At 37.2% G+C, this 22,291-nt stretch overlaps 1 protein-coding gene across 1 annotated transcript in view; it reads right to left on the bottom strand.

The window, feature by feature from the left end:
• Window positions 1–863: 863 nt before the first annotated feature.
• chsy1 (chondroitin sulfate synthase 1) overlaps window positions 864–22,291 on the bottom strand; it is a 76,695-nt gene continuing 55,267 nt past the window's right edge. Inside the window, 1 exon segment of the mRNA XM_051901550.1 lies at window positions 864–3,722. Within this exon segment, the coding sequence (XP_051757510.1) occupies window positions 2,127–3,722 (1,596 nt within the window). The 3' untranslated portion in view covers window positions 864–2,126.

The following is a 22,291-nucleotide window of genomic DNA, read 5'->3' as shown; positions in this document are numbered from 1 at the left end:
AACAGTTACTGACAGACTGGGAAAATGTAAAATATGTGAAAAATACTGTTTTTTTTTTTTGAACATTCAAGCAAGAAACCTATTCTAGTAGACCCCAAAAACAAAATCAACACTTTGTAAAAGGGCTCAATATGGCCACTTTAAGCCATTTAATTTTTATTAACAATTAAGTAGTGCGAGTCTGTTTACTAACCTTCTCTGTGCAAAGTTAAATTCAGTCATTCTTGTCATGACGATGTAAAGCCAGTAAACCAGAGGTGCGTTTCCAGAAAGCGTCGTTAGTCAACTATGGTTGTAAGTCCCATTGAACTCTATTGGTAAAGACAGAACTTGTGACCATAGTTCACTTTGGGAAACGCACCCCTGGTAAGTTTTGCAAGATTTTGGCAATGATACCATTAAGGGACTGTTTATATGGAGAAAAATACACAGGAATTACACAAATTTGCTCAACTGAGGTCAGAAGTTTGATTCTCAGGGAAAATGGATACTGATTAAATTTTTGTCATTGACGCTTCGGATAAAAGCATCTGCTAAATGCATTATATGTTCATAGTCCTTGAGTTGTTTCACTGCTAAAAGGATGATTTAGATAACTTTACATATGAAATAACACATTTCTGTATGGAATAATTCATGTAAGCAGTTTACATAAAACAGCAAGTTGAAACCTTCCTGATTATCTTGCCATATATACATCCATAATGCATCTGCTGATTGATCTCAACTTTTTTGAATCTGGAACATTCCTTTAAAAGTTGTGTTTCACTGCATTTGGATGCTCTAATAAGGCAAACAAATTGGGATAAAACCTAAAAGGGATGGTTTGTTTTGGATGTAGAAATCAAAACATAATGCAACACTTTTGATAAACATTTTCCATTTTATTAAATATAAAACATTTGTCCCAGTTGAATGGGGGCTAACATAGAACTGAAGTATGAAAACTCCCCAAAGAAGAAGAAGAAAAAAATAGAAACAGACTACTGTGGGAGATTGGTCCTCACATCAGAAGGCGAGGCGGCGGTTTAGGCCAATTTCCCCGTGGAGTGCATGGCTCGATCACAGGAGAATGGCCTGTATGCAACCGTATAAAAAAATTAAATAACGAACAGGAGCAAACAAACTCTGATCAAACGAAATGAGAAAATAGTTTTCATCATTTCTGTTAAGTGGCTTGTTGTTGACATACTTTCATAGAGCTGTGTAGAATAGAAATCTGGTCATTGGTACCTCTATCCTACAGTACAATTCATGTGTTTTTCCTGCTCCACCACCTTGTGTTCGGACAGACACATACACACACGCACACATTCACAAGCACGCTCGAAACAATTATCACCTACAGCAACTGTGCAAAAAAGTCTTTGGTAATCAAAGTAATTTGAGATGGAGAGAGGGAAACGTACAGGAACGAAAACACTATCCATGACTGAGACGGTTACACAATCTCTAACATACACAACCTCAGTCCGATATCATACGAGACTGAACGTTCAATAAATTAGACAGTGGGAATGAGTTGGAAAGATCTACATCCAGCAGTTTCATTCACAGAAGTCAATAACAAATAAATCAAAATCAATGGAAACAAAACAGTGTTATTATGGATCCCCCCCAGACAAATAAACTGAAAAAATAAACCAAAAAGAAAAAAAAGAGAAACTTTTGATCAATGGCCCTTAATTGTCACAATTAAGATTGTTGTTTTATAGATCCCCTTTCCCAAGTATCAATCACTTGTTCAAAGCTCTCTGTAAACATTCACAAATAAACATTTACCATTTGCCAGACACCACATGTCCGTGTCCAAACTCCTTCTTCAACTCTATTGCGACACATTTTCCGGTGAGGTACACAGCAGTCTGTACGTGAGGTGCCATAAATATAATGCTCAGTATTAAATTCGTAAAATAGATCTCTCGTTGTTGCTCCTCTTACGTCAATGTTCCTTATTTTAACAATCGGTAACGACCGAGTCTGAAGGTGTCGTGCTGCTCCTTTACAGTTTACAAAACAAGTTATTTCAAAATATATCCACAGAAGTCTTTTTTTGTAAAAAATAAATAAGGTAGTTAAAAAAAACACCATAAAGAGGAAGACAGATGGCTGTGCGCTTGTGGGGTCTATTCTGTCCTCATTGATTCGTTATTAGAGTTCGAGATCTTTCGGAAGCTATGGTTGTTCTTCTCCAACCACAGCTCGGCAAGTTGCTGCGTGGAGCCATGCGAGGATGCTTTGGAACCCAGGCACATTTTGTACTGCTTGGGATCTAGGTTGGGGTCGCAAACCACGGGGTGGTGGACGTGCACGATGCCAGTGTCTGTGCTGCGGAACAGCTTGATCCCGGACTGGACGAATTTGTTAAAGAGGTCCACATCCTCCAGTCCCCAACCTTGGATTGAGACATCAAAGCCACCCGCTTTGACCAAGTCTCCTTTGTAGACACAGACGATCCCAAAACCGTAGTGTCTCCACAAGCCCGTTTTGGATGTGAACACATAGTGGTTGTCACTGGGCACCTTGCCCGCGTAGACAACCTTTGGGTCGTACTGGCTAAAGATGATGGGAAAGTACGTCTGTTCCCCAAGTATGGTGTTCCCGCGACATCTGGTCAAGAAGTCCGGAGTAAACAGTAAGTCCACGTCACAGTAGAAGAGTAAGGAATCATTGGTAAAGTGGGCCGAGCCGACCTCCAGGGCCAGAGCACGGGAGAAAGGGCCAGAAACCGGCTTGATCTCCATATCGGCTTTTGGATACTTCATGTGATACTCCCTCATGAGCTCGATCTGCTTAATGCGCTCCGTGTTGTTGTCCGTGCTGAAAAGCAGAATCAGCAACTTGACGTTCTGATTGGGAATGAGGCAGATCTTCTCGAAGTTGGCCATGAAGCGCACAAAGATTTCGTAGCGTCCCGCCAGCGGCACAAGGATGTTGATCTTCTTCTCTTTGGGTTCGTGCTGTTCGACGCCTGGGCCGCTCAGCTTGAATGGGACAAGCATCTTGAGAGAGTTGGACAAGAAGGACAGCGAGTCTGAGTCCTGGTTGATCCTGGCAGCCAGCACTCGGGCGTCCATTTCCTCATCTTCCAGGAATTGGATCTTGCTGAATGTCTGCTGAAGATAAGCGTGCCTCCTTACGGGCACTGTCATAGTCTTCCCCTTGTGCTTTTTGTAGAGCAGCAGCAAATCCAGTACGTACTCCGCCCCGTACATGGGGTTGACCCTTCGGTATCCGTACTGGATCTCTTTGAAGTCGATGACTCTACCTCGCGTCTTGGCATTGGCGTTAATCATCTCCATTACCTGCATGATGATGTCGTCCAGCGCCATCTTCTGTGAGGAGTCAATGCCTCGACGTGGAGGCTGACCGTCCGAGGACGAGAAAATGTACTTGCCTGTGAGGAACTCCCATTCTAGTACCTCCTCACGTAGGTGGGGATGAAAGCGCATGAACGAAGGAGGCATGCCCAGTTGGAGGTCTTCCTTGTGCACCTCAGTGTTGCTGTAGCGGCTCATCTGCACAATCTCACGGTGAAGCTGGATGGTGCGGTGGCGCAGCTCAGCGATCTTTCGGCTCAACATGTAACTGTGCAGGCGATACTGGTATGGAGGGTTCTTGTTGGGGTGAAGGGTTATGGCCCGGTGGATCTTGCTGTTGTGGAGATCACGGATGTAGCCCTTCTTGTTTGGCTCGTAGTTCTCATAGAACAGCTGCTGCATCTGGAAAAGAGAAAATGGGTATTAGTCATTGGCTTAGACATGTCTCAGTGTCGTAATAGCTCAACTGTGCAATGATATGCAAAAGACATATCATTAAAAACTTGAACAAATAAAAACAAGAAAGGGCACAACCTGTCTTTAGTAAGGCATCTTGTACCTTATTTTCCAATTTAAGGGCCAAAGTGAAATGCAAACAAGCAAGTCACCTTAAGACACAGGAGAAAGTTGGAAAGTGGCCACCAGACCAATAATGGCATCAAAAGCGATACGGTGACATGGGTAAGATTACAGAACAATGCTTGTCTGAGGATTGTGGAAGGGGATACCATCACTAGCACAGAGTCACAAGACCCGACTAAACCATTTCTATGCCAGTCCTGTAAGGTGGTTCATACACATGTATACAAGGCCAGAAGTGTTGACATTGTGAAACTGCATGATTTGAAAATTATGTGTGGTTGGCCACATATAATATATTTTAATAGGCAAGCTGGGGGCCATTTGAAATTCATCCCTGGGCCGTAATTGGCTCGCAGGCCAGATTTTCAGATTTCTATCATTACTGATAGAGTGCTGGGTGGCCAATGTCCGATATGTTATGACTTGATGTCTAAAAATATTGCTCACTAGTCAAGTCATACTGTAAGTATTGATAGAGCAGTTGATAATTGTCCGTTTTGAGATAAATAACAATTTTGTAAGTGCTACTTTCATTTCATCAATTGCTGCCATTATATTGTGTGTATTATGTCAAAAAGCTGACACCACAAAGACAGCAACAACTTAAAACCAGTTACGTTATCCTCTCTACAATATCCTACAAGTCTGTCTAATCATTTGTAGACCAAGTAATAACCTGTAATCATTGAAGGCAAAACCAGGTGCTCCCAACGCCTGTTCTGCTGGCTCTGGTTGAAAGGGTAGTAAGGGTGTGAGAGGAACACGATGCCAATAAGCAGGTTAGAGTGACCTGAGAAAGCTTCGCTCCAGCTGAGAGCCTGAGAACAGTACTCAGCAGTAGTCAGGATTGTTAAAACACTTCATCATTAGCCACCCCGTAATTATCCTAACTTCGGGTCACATTTATTCTTGAAGCACTTTATGACTCATTATAAAAATTCCATGACGGCCATTGATGTGATGAGGCCATTCATCATCTTTTGGAATTAAATAACATTATGTGGCATTTAGGAATAGAAGCAGAATTAAAGGTGCAGCCAAAGAGAGAAGTAAAACTCGAAAAGGAACTAAAGGTCAGTTAAAACACAAAATTAGACCTCACATGCCAAGACAAGGCAAATCAGTGTTATTAACAAAATTACAAGAGCATCTCTTTGCCCCAAAGCAACCACTTACATTTAGTCTTTTAGTAGATGCTCTCATCCAAAACCACTCACAGTGCATCTTTATTATAGAGGCTTCAAAAACCTTTTCGCCAACGAATTTCCATAACTCTTCCACATGGATTACTGGATATGAAAGAGCAATTTATATATATTAAAACTCTCTTTATACATTCCAGGTTTTTCATGACTGTGGGTTACATACATATATATATACATATATATACACACACATATATACACACATATATATATAGTTTGTATATAGGGTGTTCTGAATGGTTGCTAGGTAGCACAATACTTTTTAACTACTAAAAGCACGCCACCAATTAGATCATGAGATGGATTTACTTTTTCCCCCACAATACTCCAGAAAGTTTTTCCCATCTGCAGCTCAACGAACAGCAGTTGACACAAATGAAAACATTTAGACTGCGCTGACATTCAGATAGCAGACATGTCCCTGCAATGGAGGATGCCAGAGAAATGAACTCAAGCTGCAATCGCAACGTGCCACGGAGCAAATGTGCCATTGCAGTGATAGGACAGTCATGTGGCGTCCACGAGCCTAAACAAATACATTACAACAAGACACAGTCACTTTATTCCCACAGATAAATCCACACAGGCACATGACAGCATCAGTCTGTTTTTTGTCAGAGCACAAAGGGTTTCCATTACTAACTATAACAGGAAGCTAAAGCGAGAAAGTTTGTATGAAAAAAAAAAAACCCTTAAAAGGAACAGCTCATCCAAACAAATGAAATTCTGTCATCATTTACTTGCCTCATGTGAATTATTCCTTTAAAACAAGAGAAATGCTTTGCATATGAGAACAATGATAATCATTTGAGCTATACAAAGAGCCAATAAATAAGTAAAAACAGTAAATAAATGAATAATCAAACATATTTTTGTCTGTCTATCTTCTGATGGTAATAATCTCACAAGGGCCAAATAACATCCTATATACAGAGTCAGGGTTATTATTATTATGTATACCAAAATAATTTTCAGGTCTAGCAAAGAAGCATCTTCTCTTACAAAGCTATGAAATCACAGATTTTTTTGCAAAGAGGGCAAGAAAGGATTACAGTGAGAGTGGCGGGTACTTTATTGTCAGCATTGGGCTCGCAGATCATGTGGGTAGGGTACTTTTTTACTGTTTGTGTCGATGACCATGTCTGTCAGCCACCACGAAGACCATTTTTGACCCAGGAAAAATCCTGATATATTAGGCTATCATGACCTAAATTACTGAATTGCATCAAAGTCCCTTTCAGGCGAGTCATTTCACTTGGTGGCCATCTTTGAAACGCCTCTCAGGCAGCTACTTCAGTCATGTAAGTACAGCTCCTATCTCTTTGAATGGGGAAACATCAAATTCTCCAAAAGCTGTTCACCAAGCTTACAATTAAATTTCATATTTGAAATTAATGAAATCTGACAACTGTCTCAAATTTTGTTTCTAAATGCTCAAATCACAGCAGCCGGAGCTTCTAACAGCATCTGACTTTACCAATTGGCTTTTTTTATTTAGAAAGTGGGACTTATTTCACCATATTGAGTGTTGCACGTTGAGTGCACCATTCATATATCTAAAGTCATTGGTTACATTTACCAAACAGAGTCTTTGTCATATGATGCACATTGTAAACATTGTAAATTTTTAAGCCTTAAACTGATTTCAAACCAGCAAAAGCTTGGATTTTTGACAAGCAAAAAGCATTAGTAGCGCATAAAAACAGAGCGTGTCCTAATCTGCAGTGATGTGTACCGGTGACATGAAGACGAGAGGATCAGTGTAAAGCAGCTCAGAGATGCTGCATCTAAACACAGACAAATGTTTGACTTGTTCTGCAAAAAGGTCAGTGCACTCAGTTTCCCCTTTAAACACACCAGGAGCAATCCTCTACAATGCAAGTAAATCACTCGCATATGCGACCAAATTTCACGAGAGGCGACTAAATTAGCCAGTGGCTAGTAAATTGTATGATTTCAGTCGCCTGTAATCAAGTTAGAGGCAATAAGTTTAGCGTAGATGTAATTTCATTGCCTGCTGAGCTTTACGCACCATCGCTTGGCTGAGTGCACCTTCTGTCGCTTTCTCTTACACATGTACACTCAACGTGAGAGAAAGCAGGGCTCGTTGACAGAACTGTCACTGTCCTGATCGGACCAGTGCTGCCGCTGCAGTTGAACGGACAATTTCACACAAAATTATGTCAAAATGCCCATATTGGCAAGTATATATAGTTGGTTATGTCTTAAGAGAATGTAAACAGTTGAGAAGGTAAATGCATGTAACAGTACATTAGTCTTAAAGTGACAGCAGCCTAATAGTCCTGCTGCTGTCTGCGTTTTAATGTTAAACAACAGACTCACTGCAAAAAAAACAAACAAAAAAACCTCTGCTCTTGATTGAACTTTTGTAACTTTAATAAGGATTAATCTATATTTAATACAGTGAAGACTATGCAGTGCTATTTTACACTTGATTAATTTATTAAATTTTTGTACCGAATCCACATCTAACTACTGTTAGAGCTACATGAAAAAGCACTGTTTATTTAATTGGCATCTTTTCTATTGTGTTTATTTGTGCTATTGCTTGGAGTTTGATTATTTGACCGTATTTTATTAGACTGTTTACTTGACTTTAATAGTGTTTGAAAAATATATATTTTATTATAATAAATTTACTAGCCAATGGCGACTCGAGCTTCAACGTGTCTGTAGAGCAGGGCTCGTTAACTTCCTCCTCCTCTTTTCCTGGCGGTGCGGCTAAATTTGGTTAGATACGTGGCCGCAGTGGAAATATTCTGTGCGAATATTTCAGCAGTTATTATGTGTGTCCCATATTTCTGTCGACTCAACCAGCGATACCCATTATTCGTGAATTAATCATTCTTTTGTCTCGATTCTTTCTTTTCCGTGAATTGGCCAAACGCGCTTGCATAACGATCTGAAACGATTTGGATTCGTTCGGACCGCACTGAATCATCTGAAGTTGTTTCTCAGTCAGTAACAACAAATACAGAACAAATAGCGCTGATTTCAAGTGTTTCACTAATTTACTTTGAATAAATGCAGCACGGCCCAGTGGATAACGGAACGAAAGCTTAAAGGAGCTGCGTTTATTCCCAGTCCCGGATAACTTACCATTATTAATCAGCGTTGCCACATCCAATGAGAAGCGTTTCAATTCGGCACACACCTCTCGGTTACAAACTACAAATCACTCGATGATTAAACTAGTTTTAAATAGGATGAAACAGCCTCAACATTCCCAACAAGACTGATGAGGAAAACAGGAGAAATGTGCCATGAAGACTTTTAAATCCCAAAATCACCACCCTTACAAATATTTACCATGAATGAACTGTAGTAATTTACCATGGTTTGTGGAAATGTGGAATATTTATATTGAAAACTATATTATAGCCATTATAGCCACCTCAACTTTTTGATTTGATATTCCGGCCCTCGAATGAAACTACTTGAAGAGCCCTGCTGTAGAGGGTTAGGGAGATTTGTTTGGCATGGGAGCCAATGTTAAAGTCAACATGAAGTCAAAATTTACCCTATTTACATTCTAAATAAATCATTTAATAGAATATCCTGTTTGAAATACATCAGGTTATGGAAGTAAAATGTGCTGTGAAAGGATTTTCATGCATTATCCACTTTTTATTCTTTCAAAACATTGATTGATTTTGATGTACAGCTAATTCCCATGACTTCGCCTCAGCACGGTACTGTTTTCTCCACAGGCTCCACGGCAGATCTGTTATGACAGACCACCGCTCCCGAGTGCTGGGTGACTCAAGGATTTGTTCCGGAATGGTAATTAGTGTGGGAATGTACGGCGAGTGAAATCTGACATGGAGAAGCACATCCTGCCAGTGGAGCATGTGATGCAAGATTACAGCTCAGATTCAGTCCGTCTGAACTGACTACAGCTCCGATAACAGAGTAAAATAATACGCTATGCTCGCTGGTTTTAAATTGCAGCTGTAAAGATGTGACTTGTTTCTCCACTTTCGCAAAGGCTGATTTCATCATATAAAATCATTTAAGGCCTAATTCATGCACAATTACGGTTTATCATTTTGACATTCAACAATGTGCACTGTATTACAATTAGTTTACAGTGTATTACAACACTGTATTTTTGGCTTGTTTACCAGTAACGGTTATTTAAGTAAACTGCTGTGGCAATGTTGGTCCTCTGATGCAATTTATCAGCCTATGAGCACGTCTGACTGGAGAGGGTCTTAAACATGCCAGAGCGACTGGGACTACACTAGGATTTATCTGCTGATGAATAAGCAACATTACAGCTCAGCCTGCATAAAACACAAGCAGAATCAAAGTCATATATGTGTGTGATGCAACAATGAAGAGCTCGTCCCCTATACAGATACCAGACAAAGAATTAAAAACATCCAATTGAGCTGAAACATTTGCCAGAGTTGTTAACTTAAAGCACTAAGTAAAACAATGGTAATTCTTTCCACTATTTAATGGGAAGCGATTACTCCTGATGTTAAACACGTGTCAAGGCTGATTTGATGGCCGAGAACTTTACACTGCTGGTGAGCATCAAAAACAGATGGACTGTTTCTCCGAAATATCTGATGCATGATGGCGCAGCACTGGATGGAAAAACTATTTGTTTACAACTGTATTACATTAAAAACAAGGACGGACAACGCAGCACATGTCATACTGCAGATACAAAGTATTTCGGGTTTGAAAAATTAATAAAATCTATATAATGTTCAGATATGAGCAAGACTGTAGATGAAGGCAAGGTCTTTAATGGGAGGGTAATACTAAGTAGGATTGTTTTCCCAATGCCACCCAATTATAAAAACCAAATTAATTATGTACAAAATAAAGTACAAAATAAAAAAGGTTTAAAAAAAATTAATATAAATGTTAGTCAAAAGACATTTTTACTATGCAAAAAAATAAATAAATGTTATCATACATATGAAGTAACATTTCTATTGAAAAATAAATAGGGATGTACCGATATGAACATTTTGGCCAATACGTTAACCAATAAATCTTTATATTTGAAAGCCGATAACCGATATATTGGCTGATAAATCTAAATTAACATTTTTTATATATTTTTTTATATATTTATAAGTCTCATCATTAAAAGCCATATCCCAAGCACACAATTATAATGTTCTCATTATAATATTATGTAGCCTATATGACAGATTTGCGCTGCTGTACATGTTGCACTTAACTGTATTTTCCTTTTTGAAGTGATTTCAATCATATTTCAAGCAATTCAAAACCATAATGGTGAACAGTGCACATCTGAAATGTCTCAGCTGAAGGAAATAATCCATCATTTATCGGCTTTAATATATCGACCATATTTTCTTATCAGGCCGATAACGATAACATTAAAAATTAACATATCGGCTGATACAGATATGGTGGCCGATATATCATGCATCCCTAAAAATAAATATATAATCATGAAATACTAACTGACATACTAAATTTATATTATTAAAATAATAATAAATTTAAAATACATTAATAAAATGTAATCATACCTATGAAATACTAAATGGCATAATAAACATATTCAAAATTAGAAAAATATTATTCCTCAAGAACACTAAACATCTTCTCAAAAAATGTTTGCCGTTTCTTCACTACACAAAAACAAGAAAAACAAAATGTAATCATACATTCAAAATACTATCATGTAAATCTACATGAAGGGAGAAGATGTAATTGAAGTTAAATCTCTCAAATTAAAAATTAATGTAACAATATTAACTCTTAATACACTCTTAACATCATAAAACTGTCTCCGAGTAGCTCAGTTGTTCACTTCTTCTTCCAGCACTTTTCTCTTGACATCTCAATTCTGCAGGTCGGGTTGCAGGCTGCTTGCGAGAGGACGTGAATAATGGTGATTTCACCACTCCTGTCACTGTATGATCAACGTCTTTGGTCTGGGCCTGAACTGGCACGCTTTCTCTTGCGTTCTGGAACGCTGCATGAAAACAGTTCAGCATGCCACATTCAAAATCATCATTATGCAACACTCACAATGACGCAGATGAAGCAGCTTCCTCTGCATCACTGTGAAAAAGGCTTGTTGACTGAGAACAAGAAATGTTCTTGAACCAGAAAGAGAGAGGGAGTGTGGAATGAAACCGTGCCAAAGGACATGCCAAAGTATCGCCCGTCTGGTTTTGGAGGTCATCGGGTCTCTTCAGCAGAAAAGACGCCTTGCATTTGGCCAGAAAGTGACGTGGTCAAAGAAAAGAATTATGCAAATTGGTTAACGGTAAGAACACGGCCACAAAATTAGTGCTGTACGCAATTTGCATGATGCAAAACCTTTAAAAAATTGAATTACTGCTGCCGTGATTAATAGAAAACGTATATAAACATTTCTTTTAAACAAAATTCTGTTTACCAAATGCTTTCCGCAGGAAAACACTAATTTCACCAGGGTAAATAGCGCTGGCTTTCATAAATAAGTCCCAATCTGTCCAGTGTTTACACAGAAAGTAATGTCAAATTAAATCTAATAAATGACTATTTACTTAAATTGAATAAGTATATTAAACTAAATGAAAAAATAACATTTTAGCCTTTTAAATGTAACTTTTTTTTACCATGCAAAAAACAAACAAATATTATCGTACCTATGAAAATACTAAATAACATACTACATTTCTATTATTAAAACAGCAATAAATAATAAATTCAATTATAGTACTTTTCTATTAAAATAAAAAATAAAATAAAGTAATCATACCTATGAAACACTAAACATACTAAATTAATATTATTAAAATAATGAATAGAAAAATAAATAAATTGTACTAAGTAACATGTTAAAACTATTAAAACAATTAATAAAAAAAAAAAATCTTAGAAAGTGATCAGTTGACTTAACTTAAAAAAAGTGAGGAAACCAGTCGCCTTAAAATTAAGTAAATAAACTTAATTCGTAACTGAAAAAATTAAGTTATGTGGAATTGTCAAGTTCACATAACTTATTTTTTTCCAATTACGCATTATGTTTATTACTTAATTTTAAGGCAACGGGTTTCCTCACTTTTTTTTTTTTTTTAAGTTAAGTCAACTGATACTTTTTACACTGCAACATCAAAGTCAGCCATAAAGGACCAACAGGAGAAACCGTACAAAATTTGTTCGCCTCAAACGTCCCTCAGTAGCCAAACCTTTGAGTTTTAATAAAAAGCCAATGATTTGTCCATCAATGCCTACGGATTTGATCATTATGGCCAATAATCGGCCCCATTGACGGGCCGCAGGAGTCCGTCACAAAGGACGGTCTCAGAAGATAATGAAGGGTGAGCAGAGGTGGACGCTTCTGTCACTGCCCTCTTTATTGGATCGATTCATGGAGCTTGACACAGATATTCAGCTCTGATAATTGATGGCCTCATCCAACACCTGTCAGCTGAACGGCTCCACGCGGAGAAAGAAAGAGCAGCAGAGTGGGACGTTAATAGGTATGGATTCAGCGAGCACAGGAACCCTGTCAAGGTCTCCTCATTAACATCTGCTGAGGTACTTGGAGACGAATCAAATCCGGCTACCGCTGAGACTTCAGCGATGTCAGGTGACCGTACTGGTGCGCTCTTTGACCTCTCTTGACTGCTGTGGTTAAGTGGGGGAAACCGGCCTTAAGCTTAAGACAAACACGGATGCTGGAGCTAAACTCTGGAAAGCATCATGGGACGTTATTCAGAGATATTTTTTAGAAAGACACTCATTAGGGAAGATATAAGACTTGAATGAGGTTTTAAAACACTGAGCAACTACCCGCATCCAAACATCTTTCGTCAGAATCGTATTTCTTTAATACGGATTTATTCTACCGTAACAAAACAGACCATCTAGATGCAAAAGCGCATGCGAGGAATGGATAAAGATCAAGTCAGTCATCACCAGTCATATGAAATCTGCTCCCGTTACAGTCATAAGTGTTGTGATGACAGGAATGGGTGGTTTTTCCCCTCCGATTTCTATTGAAAAGCTACAATAAAAGGCCCTTCTCTTCCCAGAACTATGCATGACTCAATGATCATAAGGAAACAGACTTTTACTGTAGGTCAGCATCTGGAAGACAGATAAGTACAACACGCAACAGCTCATTGTATGTTGATCAATTTAATTTCCATTTAAACCAACAAATCAGCAAGATATGATTGCTATTTTTAGTGTTCTTATTCTTTATTAGCTATTATACAAAATCTCATCCAATCAGAATTTGGATGCAGAAATATTATAAAACGGTTTTATTGTTTGGAGGATCAAGAATGACATAACTAGAAGCTATTTTTGCACTGATGCCAAATTTATCATTCATTATGAGTAATCATTTGGTTTGCATACATCCGGTTACAAAAAATGAGAAAAATAAGATGAAGCATCTTTAATTTCTATTTAATTCACTGGATTATAAGCATTGCAACATGATTATTTAATATAATTTTAATCACAAACAGGTTTTAATGTTTAAATCTAGATCCGAAGATGCTAGAGACCTGACAAAATAAAGGCAATGCCTTTGTGAAACAGTTCTGACATTAAAACCGGCCAGATTGGTGTTCGACGGATAGGAAAACAAATCAATCAAGCCCTTATCTTGTTCCATGGCGCTTATCAAGAGTATACAGTGAATAACAATACGGTAGTTATCAGTAGAGTTAAGAGCGCTGAGATGAGCCTCCTGAAGAGCTCAGGCAACAGATGCCACGCAGCACACTGACGTCTCAATAACCGTCACACACACACACACGGAAACTATTAATGCTGCTTGGCCAAAGTGCAGCCCGGGGCAATTCAGACCACTCGGCCTGAGACTTCAGTTAAACGCACTGATAACCATGAGCACAGCATCTAACGCCGTTTTCACACTTGGTTTAATTGCTTTAGTCTAAAGTAGAGACCTCCTTTTATGCGGCATTATTGTGAGCACCACTGTGAGAATTATGCAGCTGTTTTTTACAGTACATATTGACATATTGAGAGAAATGTGTGTCTTAAATGAGTGTGAAAACAGCCTAGTACAGCAAGATATTCTTCATTTGGGAAATTAAACCCTTTTTTAGAACTAATGGGAGACTGATTAAGAGACCTATGGCCAATTTGTAAATTAACGTTTCCCATACAATGCCAATTCCAAAACGTACTGATCTACTGATAGGTAAAATATAGTAGTAAATGAAAAAAAAAAATCATATTTCTGCTTTCAATTTTTTTTAGTGAATATTATATTGTTCAGCAGTTTGGGGTTTGTAAGATTTTTTTTATGTTTTAAAAGAAGTCTCTTTTGCTCACCAAGGCTGCATTTATTTGATCAAAAATACAGTAATATTGTGAAATATTATTACAATTTCAAATAACTGTTTTCTATTTGAATATATTTTAAAATCTCATTTATTCCTGTGATGGTAAAGCTGAATTTTCAGCATCATTATTCCAGTCTTCAGTGTCACATGATCCTTCAGAAATCATTCCAATATGCTGATTTGCTCCTCAACAAACATTTCTTATTATTATCAATGTTGAAAACAGTTGTGCTGCTTCATATTTTTTTTTGTGTAAACCATGATACATTTTTTTCCCCCAGGATTCTTTGAATAGAAAGTTCAAAAGAACAGCGTTTATTTGAAATAAAAATCTTTTGTAACAACATTATAAATATCTTCACTCTCAATTTTGATCAATTTAATTCAACTTAAGAAACTAAATTCTAATTTATTTTTTGCATTGTGACAATTATTTAGTTTAATATCAACTAAACACATATTTCTTCATTATCATTACCACAAAAAGTATGAAAAACTGCTTTCATGCCAAAGCAAACTGACGTCAAACATACTCAGGTCTGCATCTAGTGTTAAGGCATCCTAAATATTGCCTTATAAAGTGGTGATGTTAAATCAGCATTATTGGCAGGGGCTGGCCTGACGTCTAGTCGCATCCGGCCACTTAAACTCAAGACCTCATCTATTCAGTCGCAGACCCATTCGTCTCTTTTTTCAATTTTCCTCTGCATTACTTTATTATTGAAGCTTTTCATTCTGCGCTCAGTGAAATTGTGTCTGCAGCAACTGTACTATTCCAATCCATTTCCAAATGACTATAATACAAAGAAAACTGCCATTCTGTCCGCTGACAGAATGTATACTTAGGCTGGCACTTTTGTCTTTGGGTAATTGAGTTACAAAGCTCTTCAATTTGCAATAACCAGCCCTGTTCCTTGGTGGGATGGTGCAGTATGCCATACCCCTACAAGGTCAGATTTCCATCTCTGGCAGTCACAGCTGCTGAAGAGAGAACACTAAATCTAATAAACTGCGGGAGTAAAGGGAGATGACATTAAAAAAAAATAAGAAAAAGCACAACTTTGGAAAGTCTGACTTATGAATAGAGGAAATTCCATATCAACACAAGGCTAGGATTGAACCGCAAAGTAGGACAGGAAGTAGAGGGAGAACAGTAGCTACCTGCTTTGTGGCGGCCAACACGGTCCAAAAACAGTAATTAGAAAATGAATAAAGAAAATAAACTTGTGACTGGTGTGGATTTCAAAGCAGCACCACAGAAACCAGGCCAGATTCAGACCAAAACAAAGAAAAGCAGCAGATATTAATGGTTTATAATGCCTTCGAAGTAAACTCTAAAGGGGAAATAAAACATTTAAATAATATTAAATGTTAAATACTGTTATATTTTGCATTAAGAAAATGAAGCCTATTAACCTATTCAGACTTTGGCATTTTCATAAATTTATATACACATATATTTTTTGTATAATATTATATATAAGTTTTGTGAGATTTTGACTGTTTTTAAAATAAGTCTCTTCTGCTCACCAAGGCTGCATTTATTTGATTAAAAATACCAAAAAACCCCAGTAATATTGTGAAATATTACAATTTAAAATAACTGTTTTCTATTTGAATATAATTTAAAATGTAATTTTTTCCTGTGATGGTAAAGCTGAATTTATTTTTTTAGCATCATTACTCCAGTCTTCAGTGTCACATGATCCTTCAGAAATCATTCTAATATGCTGATATTTGATTATAATTTTTTTTTTTTAAGCAGCATGTTGAAAACAGTTGAAAAAAAATGAAACAGCATTTATTTGAAATAGAAAGCTTTTGTAACATTATAAAAACAGTAAAAATCTTACTGATCCCAAACTTTTGAATTGCAGTGTATATGTATGTATATGTTTAATATAAATACAATATATAAATATAATATATTCTCGTTAATTTTATATATATATATATATATATATATATATATATATATATATATATATATATATATATATATATTTTTTTTTTTTTTTTTTTGTAGGCAGTAAACTAAATTTAATTTATCCTGATATATAAACCTTGTGTTTTGAAGCTATTTCAATTTGAAAAGCCAATCACTAATTGTCAAAAATGTTATGTCATATCAAATCAATGCACAAAAATTAGGCATGTTTCTATGCAAAATACTAGGGCTGCAAGATTTATCGCGATAAAATCGCAGGCGATTTGGCAAAGGCTGCAATTATTTTATGCACAGCTTGTCAGAGCTGTACAGCTCTGTGATCAGTAGTAAATGCTTCTCCATCTGAAAGCCAGAGGGCGCTCTCGTGCAGAAACTCCAAATATGCCCAAATATGTAGCTGAATAAACAGAAGATCAAAACGCTTTGATTGATTAAACATGACTAATAAACACAGGACTGCCTTATTCTGTGTAAGAAGCCACATCATCTCACAGAAGGATGCTCAACTGTCGTTATGAAGTGAGTTGAGTAAAAACATGTTATTAAATGTTGTCTTTTGCTTTCAGATGGATTAGCATTTGGAGCCATACTTCATTGACAAGCTGCGCATAAAAAATAAAATAAATAAAATAAAATAATCACAGCCTTTGCGATTTCATAAATTGCACTAAGAATCGCGTTTAAGTTCAATGTTTTTTTTTCGTATTGTGCGATAAATCTTGTGGCCCTACAAAATACCATATTCAACTAGAAAAAAAAGATTGCATTTTATCTCTTGGGAATTTAATAAATTGTGAAAAGCGGGCATTATATACCGGAATGGAGGCAGATGAAGAGGGAATGAAAACCGTAAGACAGACTGCATGAAAAGACCAGAAATATGCATAAAGATAATACAGTATAGCACTTTTTTTTTATTTATTTTTTTATTTTAAATGGGCTATAAAATTTCAGCATGCAAATTTTGGCACAGACAGGTTGAAGTGCTGAGGAACCCTGAAGCCCACATCTTGAGCGAGGTGCTCTTTGAAAGAACCGGTCAATCTTAAAGCATAAAGCAGCAGCTCTTCAGAAATCACAGCACATCTGAAACCCCAGAGGGCTCAAGAAAAGCGCTCTGGAGACGTGCTGCTGCTGCAAGGCGGACACACATCAGCCGGGCTCATCTTTGATATCTCTATTTGAAGTGGCTTCCATTCAAAGCCAATGATGATGTTAAGAAGCACATGCTAGTGACGGCTGTGCAACACAAAGCAACTCAGCCACACTAGCTCAAAAACCAAAGATACCAAAGAGCACATATGCATGAAGATAACCATAAATATGCAGAGATAATGCACAGTCATCCAGCAAAACAAACCGTGACGTGAACAAGAAGGGTCTTGTATCACCCCAAAGTGGTTTACTTTGCGACAACAACCAGATGATTGTACATTTTTAAGCTTATTACATGGCAACTTAATAAATAAATAAATAAATGCATGGACATGAAATATTGATTTGAGTTGAAATTAAAACATTGGCAACAGCCAATTATGCAGTTAAGTGGTCCAATCAGAATCACGTATTTCAGAAAGCCATGTAATATGCATAATCAAATTGTTGTGTCTTAAAACAAGCTCACATATACACAACTGTACTGCACAAAATGATGTCTTATACCAAAGACTGTACATATACAAACATGGTACACTCATATTCTTTATGAGTGGAAGAATGTGCAACACGCAATATGGTGGAAGAAGTCCCGCCTTCTAAATAAGAGAGCCAGTCGCCAATTGGTAAAGTCATCGCATCTCTGCAGCTGCTGTTAGACGCTCCCAGACACCACAGAAAAAGCCAGTGAGACGTGTGCTTTGGACTGGACATGCGCATTGGCTGGACCAACATGAAATATAAGCTTTTTTAAAGCTATTTGAGCCCAAAATACAACATTTATGGAACATTTAATGTCAGATTTTGTAGCTGATTTAAAATATGTTATTTAAATCTGATTTCAGCAAGCAGTTGTTGAGATTTCAGGATTTCCCCATTCAAGTAGATGAGTTGAGTGAACAGACTTTTCTTGAAAGGGACTTTGTTTATACGTGTCATGTTGAGAATCATCCACTGTTTAGGTTAATGAATCCACATTGCTGTTGCTGCTGTTTAATAAAAGCAATAAGCCACAGGAGGTGACGCGTTACAGCGGTTTTACTGCCTAACTCACCCTCAGCCGTGGTAAAACTGCTGTAACGCTTCACCTCCTGCAGCTTATTGTTTAATAAATATAAGTGGCTCGTGTATAAGAGCTTGAGCACAGCTCTGTTTATGCTTTCATCAGACAATATCTGAAGTCATTCGGTTCTGCACGGTCACACCAAGCAGCAAAGCCAATAAACCAGCTGCCAAGCTCTGTGTGAAAAATTACAAACAAGAGGAGCCTTATAATAAGTCATAAAACACTGAATAGTCAATGTCCGCAGCCAAGCACAGGGCAAACTACACCTCTTTTTACTTCAGCTGTCCTCTAGTAAAGGACAAATTAGATAAAGGTAAAACAAAAACAGCTAATTGTATTTCATATTGACACCTATTAATTAATATTGGAAGAAAACATCTATTTAGCATTAGACTACATCTACAGTTTTGGGGAAAATGCTTTATTTAATAATTAGTGCTAATCTTAAGGAAATAAAATGTATACATATTATTGGCAATGACGTTTAAAATAAATAATTCAAAAGATGGAAGCTATGAGCAAAGTCTTCACACAGAAAGGATATTTCACAGCAGAATCACAATATAGTCATTTTTGCTGGATATTCAACCCAAAAATGTTACTTTATAGCTAATTAATGTAGAAAAAAAAAGAAGTTTATGCTTTTAAGAGCTCTCCAAAAATTATGTTATTAAATGTACAGTATATTAATGCACATTTCTTTTTCCCAGCCCTACCTTGAAATGAAAAAGAACCTGTCCATGATGAAAGTGAAAAGAGTGAAAGAGCAAATTAAAGGTAAAAACGTAAAAAATGTCGGTGGTATTTCTATTCAAACAGAGGAGATCACGTTCAGTCTTCTTGACAAGGATAATTCAGACATAAATGGCCTATCATTTATGATTCAGTGCAATATGGACACATTAAACCACAGAGAACCGATGCAGGAAATGAGATAACACAGCACAATGGTGCATTACATCTACATTTCATGGTGGGCCAAGGCGCTACGCAATAAACTCAACAGATCAAACTAGATTTATGAGACCATTCAGCAACGACTCCCTCTCTTTTTTCCCTTTACAGATGAACTTCCTGCTTTAACTGTATCTGTGTTTCTCTTTTAGCCTGCAGCATGTTTAACTCACGGTCTGACACCTCCGCTCCAGAGAGAACGATAGTGCCGAGGAAATTCTTTCACTGACCGCAAGCTGGAGCATCCCACAGCCGTCAGTTCATTCCTAGTCTGTTTGTCATGGAGGCTTGTTCATGACGAGCAGCAGAATTAATGAATCTGGTTATGTGGGGTCTGGGTTTCATAGGCCAGATTACTCAACATCTGAGATGAGGAAGAGGTAGAAAACCTCTTAAAACCTGGACATGAGCTTCAAATAAATAAATAAGTAAATAAATGTTTGAAGAGTTCAGATGCAAAAGCCGCTAAACGCCACCTCCGTTAAAAATAAGATAATGATATTGAGCGAATGCTCTCCACACATAGTACACATTCATCAGTGACCATTGCTTCAAATCTGCTAAATCCCAGCATCAGCCCATTCAGAAATACCAGTTCGTTGACAGAAACCACTAAACGCTGCTTCCCTTTGACAGCAAAAGCTTCTAAATCCACAGAAGAACCAATCAGAAGATGCGAATCGGATCATATGATTTTAAGATGAAAGACGGTGTGCGTATGAGCCGGCTTTCAATTGCAGAGCTGCAAGTTATCATCATGTTTTGTCCATCGTTACAGTGGCACTGACAGGATTTTGAGAGCAGCAAGTAAACACAACAGTGCTCCTTTTGCTGCAGTAAAACTCACAGAAACAGACATTTTACTATGTCTTGCTGTCCAAAGAGGTTTTTGCACCTGAACTCCTTAATTTCCTATTATATATATATATATATATCTCAAGCTCAAATTGTGAAAAAAATGGTTGGATGGATGGAGAATGAGGAATCATTTTTATACATGAATTGGCACCTCTGAGTTCAGACCTCAAATTCATTGAAAGTCTTTGGGATGTGCTGGAGGAGACTTTACAGAGTGCTTGACTCTTGCATTGTCAATACAAGATCTTGACCAAAAATGGATGCACCTCTTGATGGAAATAACTTCTCTCTTTTGAACGTCTCCCATTATGTTGTGTGGATTGCAATATTTTATGTACAGCTTTGCTATTACTCAGCTAATTCAACCTTCACACTCTGCTCTTACTGATGGAATGTAAAATCACTGAAGATAAAACTGATTTATCCATCTTTAAATTCACATGTTTATTTGCAAAAAGCCCAACTTTCGTTGCATCGCTTACAGTTTCTGCTGCTCAGGTTGCCTCACATCACCAAGTCTCATTGAAAATGAATGACTTTAGTTCACTTGTTCGGGAACAAAGCAAGTGTGCCAAATCAACAAAAAACTGAGTGCAAGACAACCACAACAAAAATATATAATATCTGACTGCAGACAAAATCAGTCTGGTAGAAAAAAAGGTATGTCATAAATTCATTCCCATCTGAGTAGACGGGGTGAACGGGTGCTTATGAGGAGCGCTGCTGACATACAGACAGGACTATTCCTTCATGAACTGTGGATTACAGTGAGTGAACTCTGAAATAACCACACCACTATCTTAAGGGGTATCAGCGCTGCATTACAGTCCAATGAATATCTGTCCGAGAACTTCAAACCCACACGCCCACTGCATAAAGACACGTTATTCAATAACCTGAAATCCCTTTTGTTCCTCACAGGTCTGATGAAGCCAAAATGCTTTAGACAAACAGAGAGGGGGAAGACATACCCATAAACCTGCAGGAACACCTCTGTGTGACGCATTAACCTTTTGTTGCTGCTCCTTTGAAGTGTTTGCGCAAGATACATAGTATATCATAAATTGGCCAAATGAACAGTGTTAGGTGAGGAACTCAATCAGGAACAAATATCAGGTTGTGTCTCTTTAGTAATAATTCACAAAAAAAAAAAAAAAAAAAAACTCAGTTTAAAATGCAACTAACTGTAAATCAGTCAAGTTCACCCAAGTAATAAGATAAAGAGGCTGTGTTATATTGTGAATATATTATGTAAATACAGTATAGTATAAACAATGTATTTTGTTTTAAATATTAATACATAAAAATAAGTTAGTTCGCAAATTAGAACTTTTAACAGCACATTGTCATTTGAACAACCAGTCAGTAATGATAGTAATTTAATTTGCACAAACCTCAAGTACACAAAACATGATTAATTTCGAGATTGACATCACTGAAAGTAACGATAACATGCAGTTAAAAAAGTGAGTCAGATGTTGATTCAGTGAGTCAACTGGCAACTTGTCAGCTTGTGAGTTCTTTTGAGTGATTCATTAAAAGAACTGGCTCATAAGAGTCATTTGTTTGTAAATCAGACTAAACTGGTTAAGGTGCATGGTTTTGATTCACTAAAATGAAGCATAAGTGTCATTTGCTTGTGAATCAAACTAAACTGATCCCAATGTGTGGTTCTGATTCACTGAAAAGAACCGGTTCAAGAAAGTAATTTGTTTGTGCCGTGAATTGGACTAAATTATTTAAGCGATATGGTTTTGATTCCCTGAAATGATCCGACTCATAAGAATCATTTGTTTATGAATCAAACTAAATTGGTTAAGTTGTATGGTTTTGATTCACTCATAAGAGTAATTTGTATCAGACTAATC

The sequence above is a fragment of the Ctenopharyngodon idella genome, chromosome 7 (genome assembly GCF_019924925.1).
Source record: "Ctenopharyngodon idella isolate HZGC_01 chromosome 7, HZGC01, whole genome shotgun sequence".
In the NCBI taxonomy this organism is placed as follows: Eukaryota; Metazoa; Chordata; class Actinopteri; order Cypriniformes; family Xenocyprididae; genus Ctenopharyngodon; species Ctenopharyngodon idella.
Note: the sequence above shows the minus strand (reverse complement) of the source record. Positions and strands in the feature narration are given on the sequence as shown.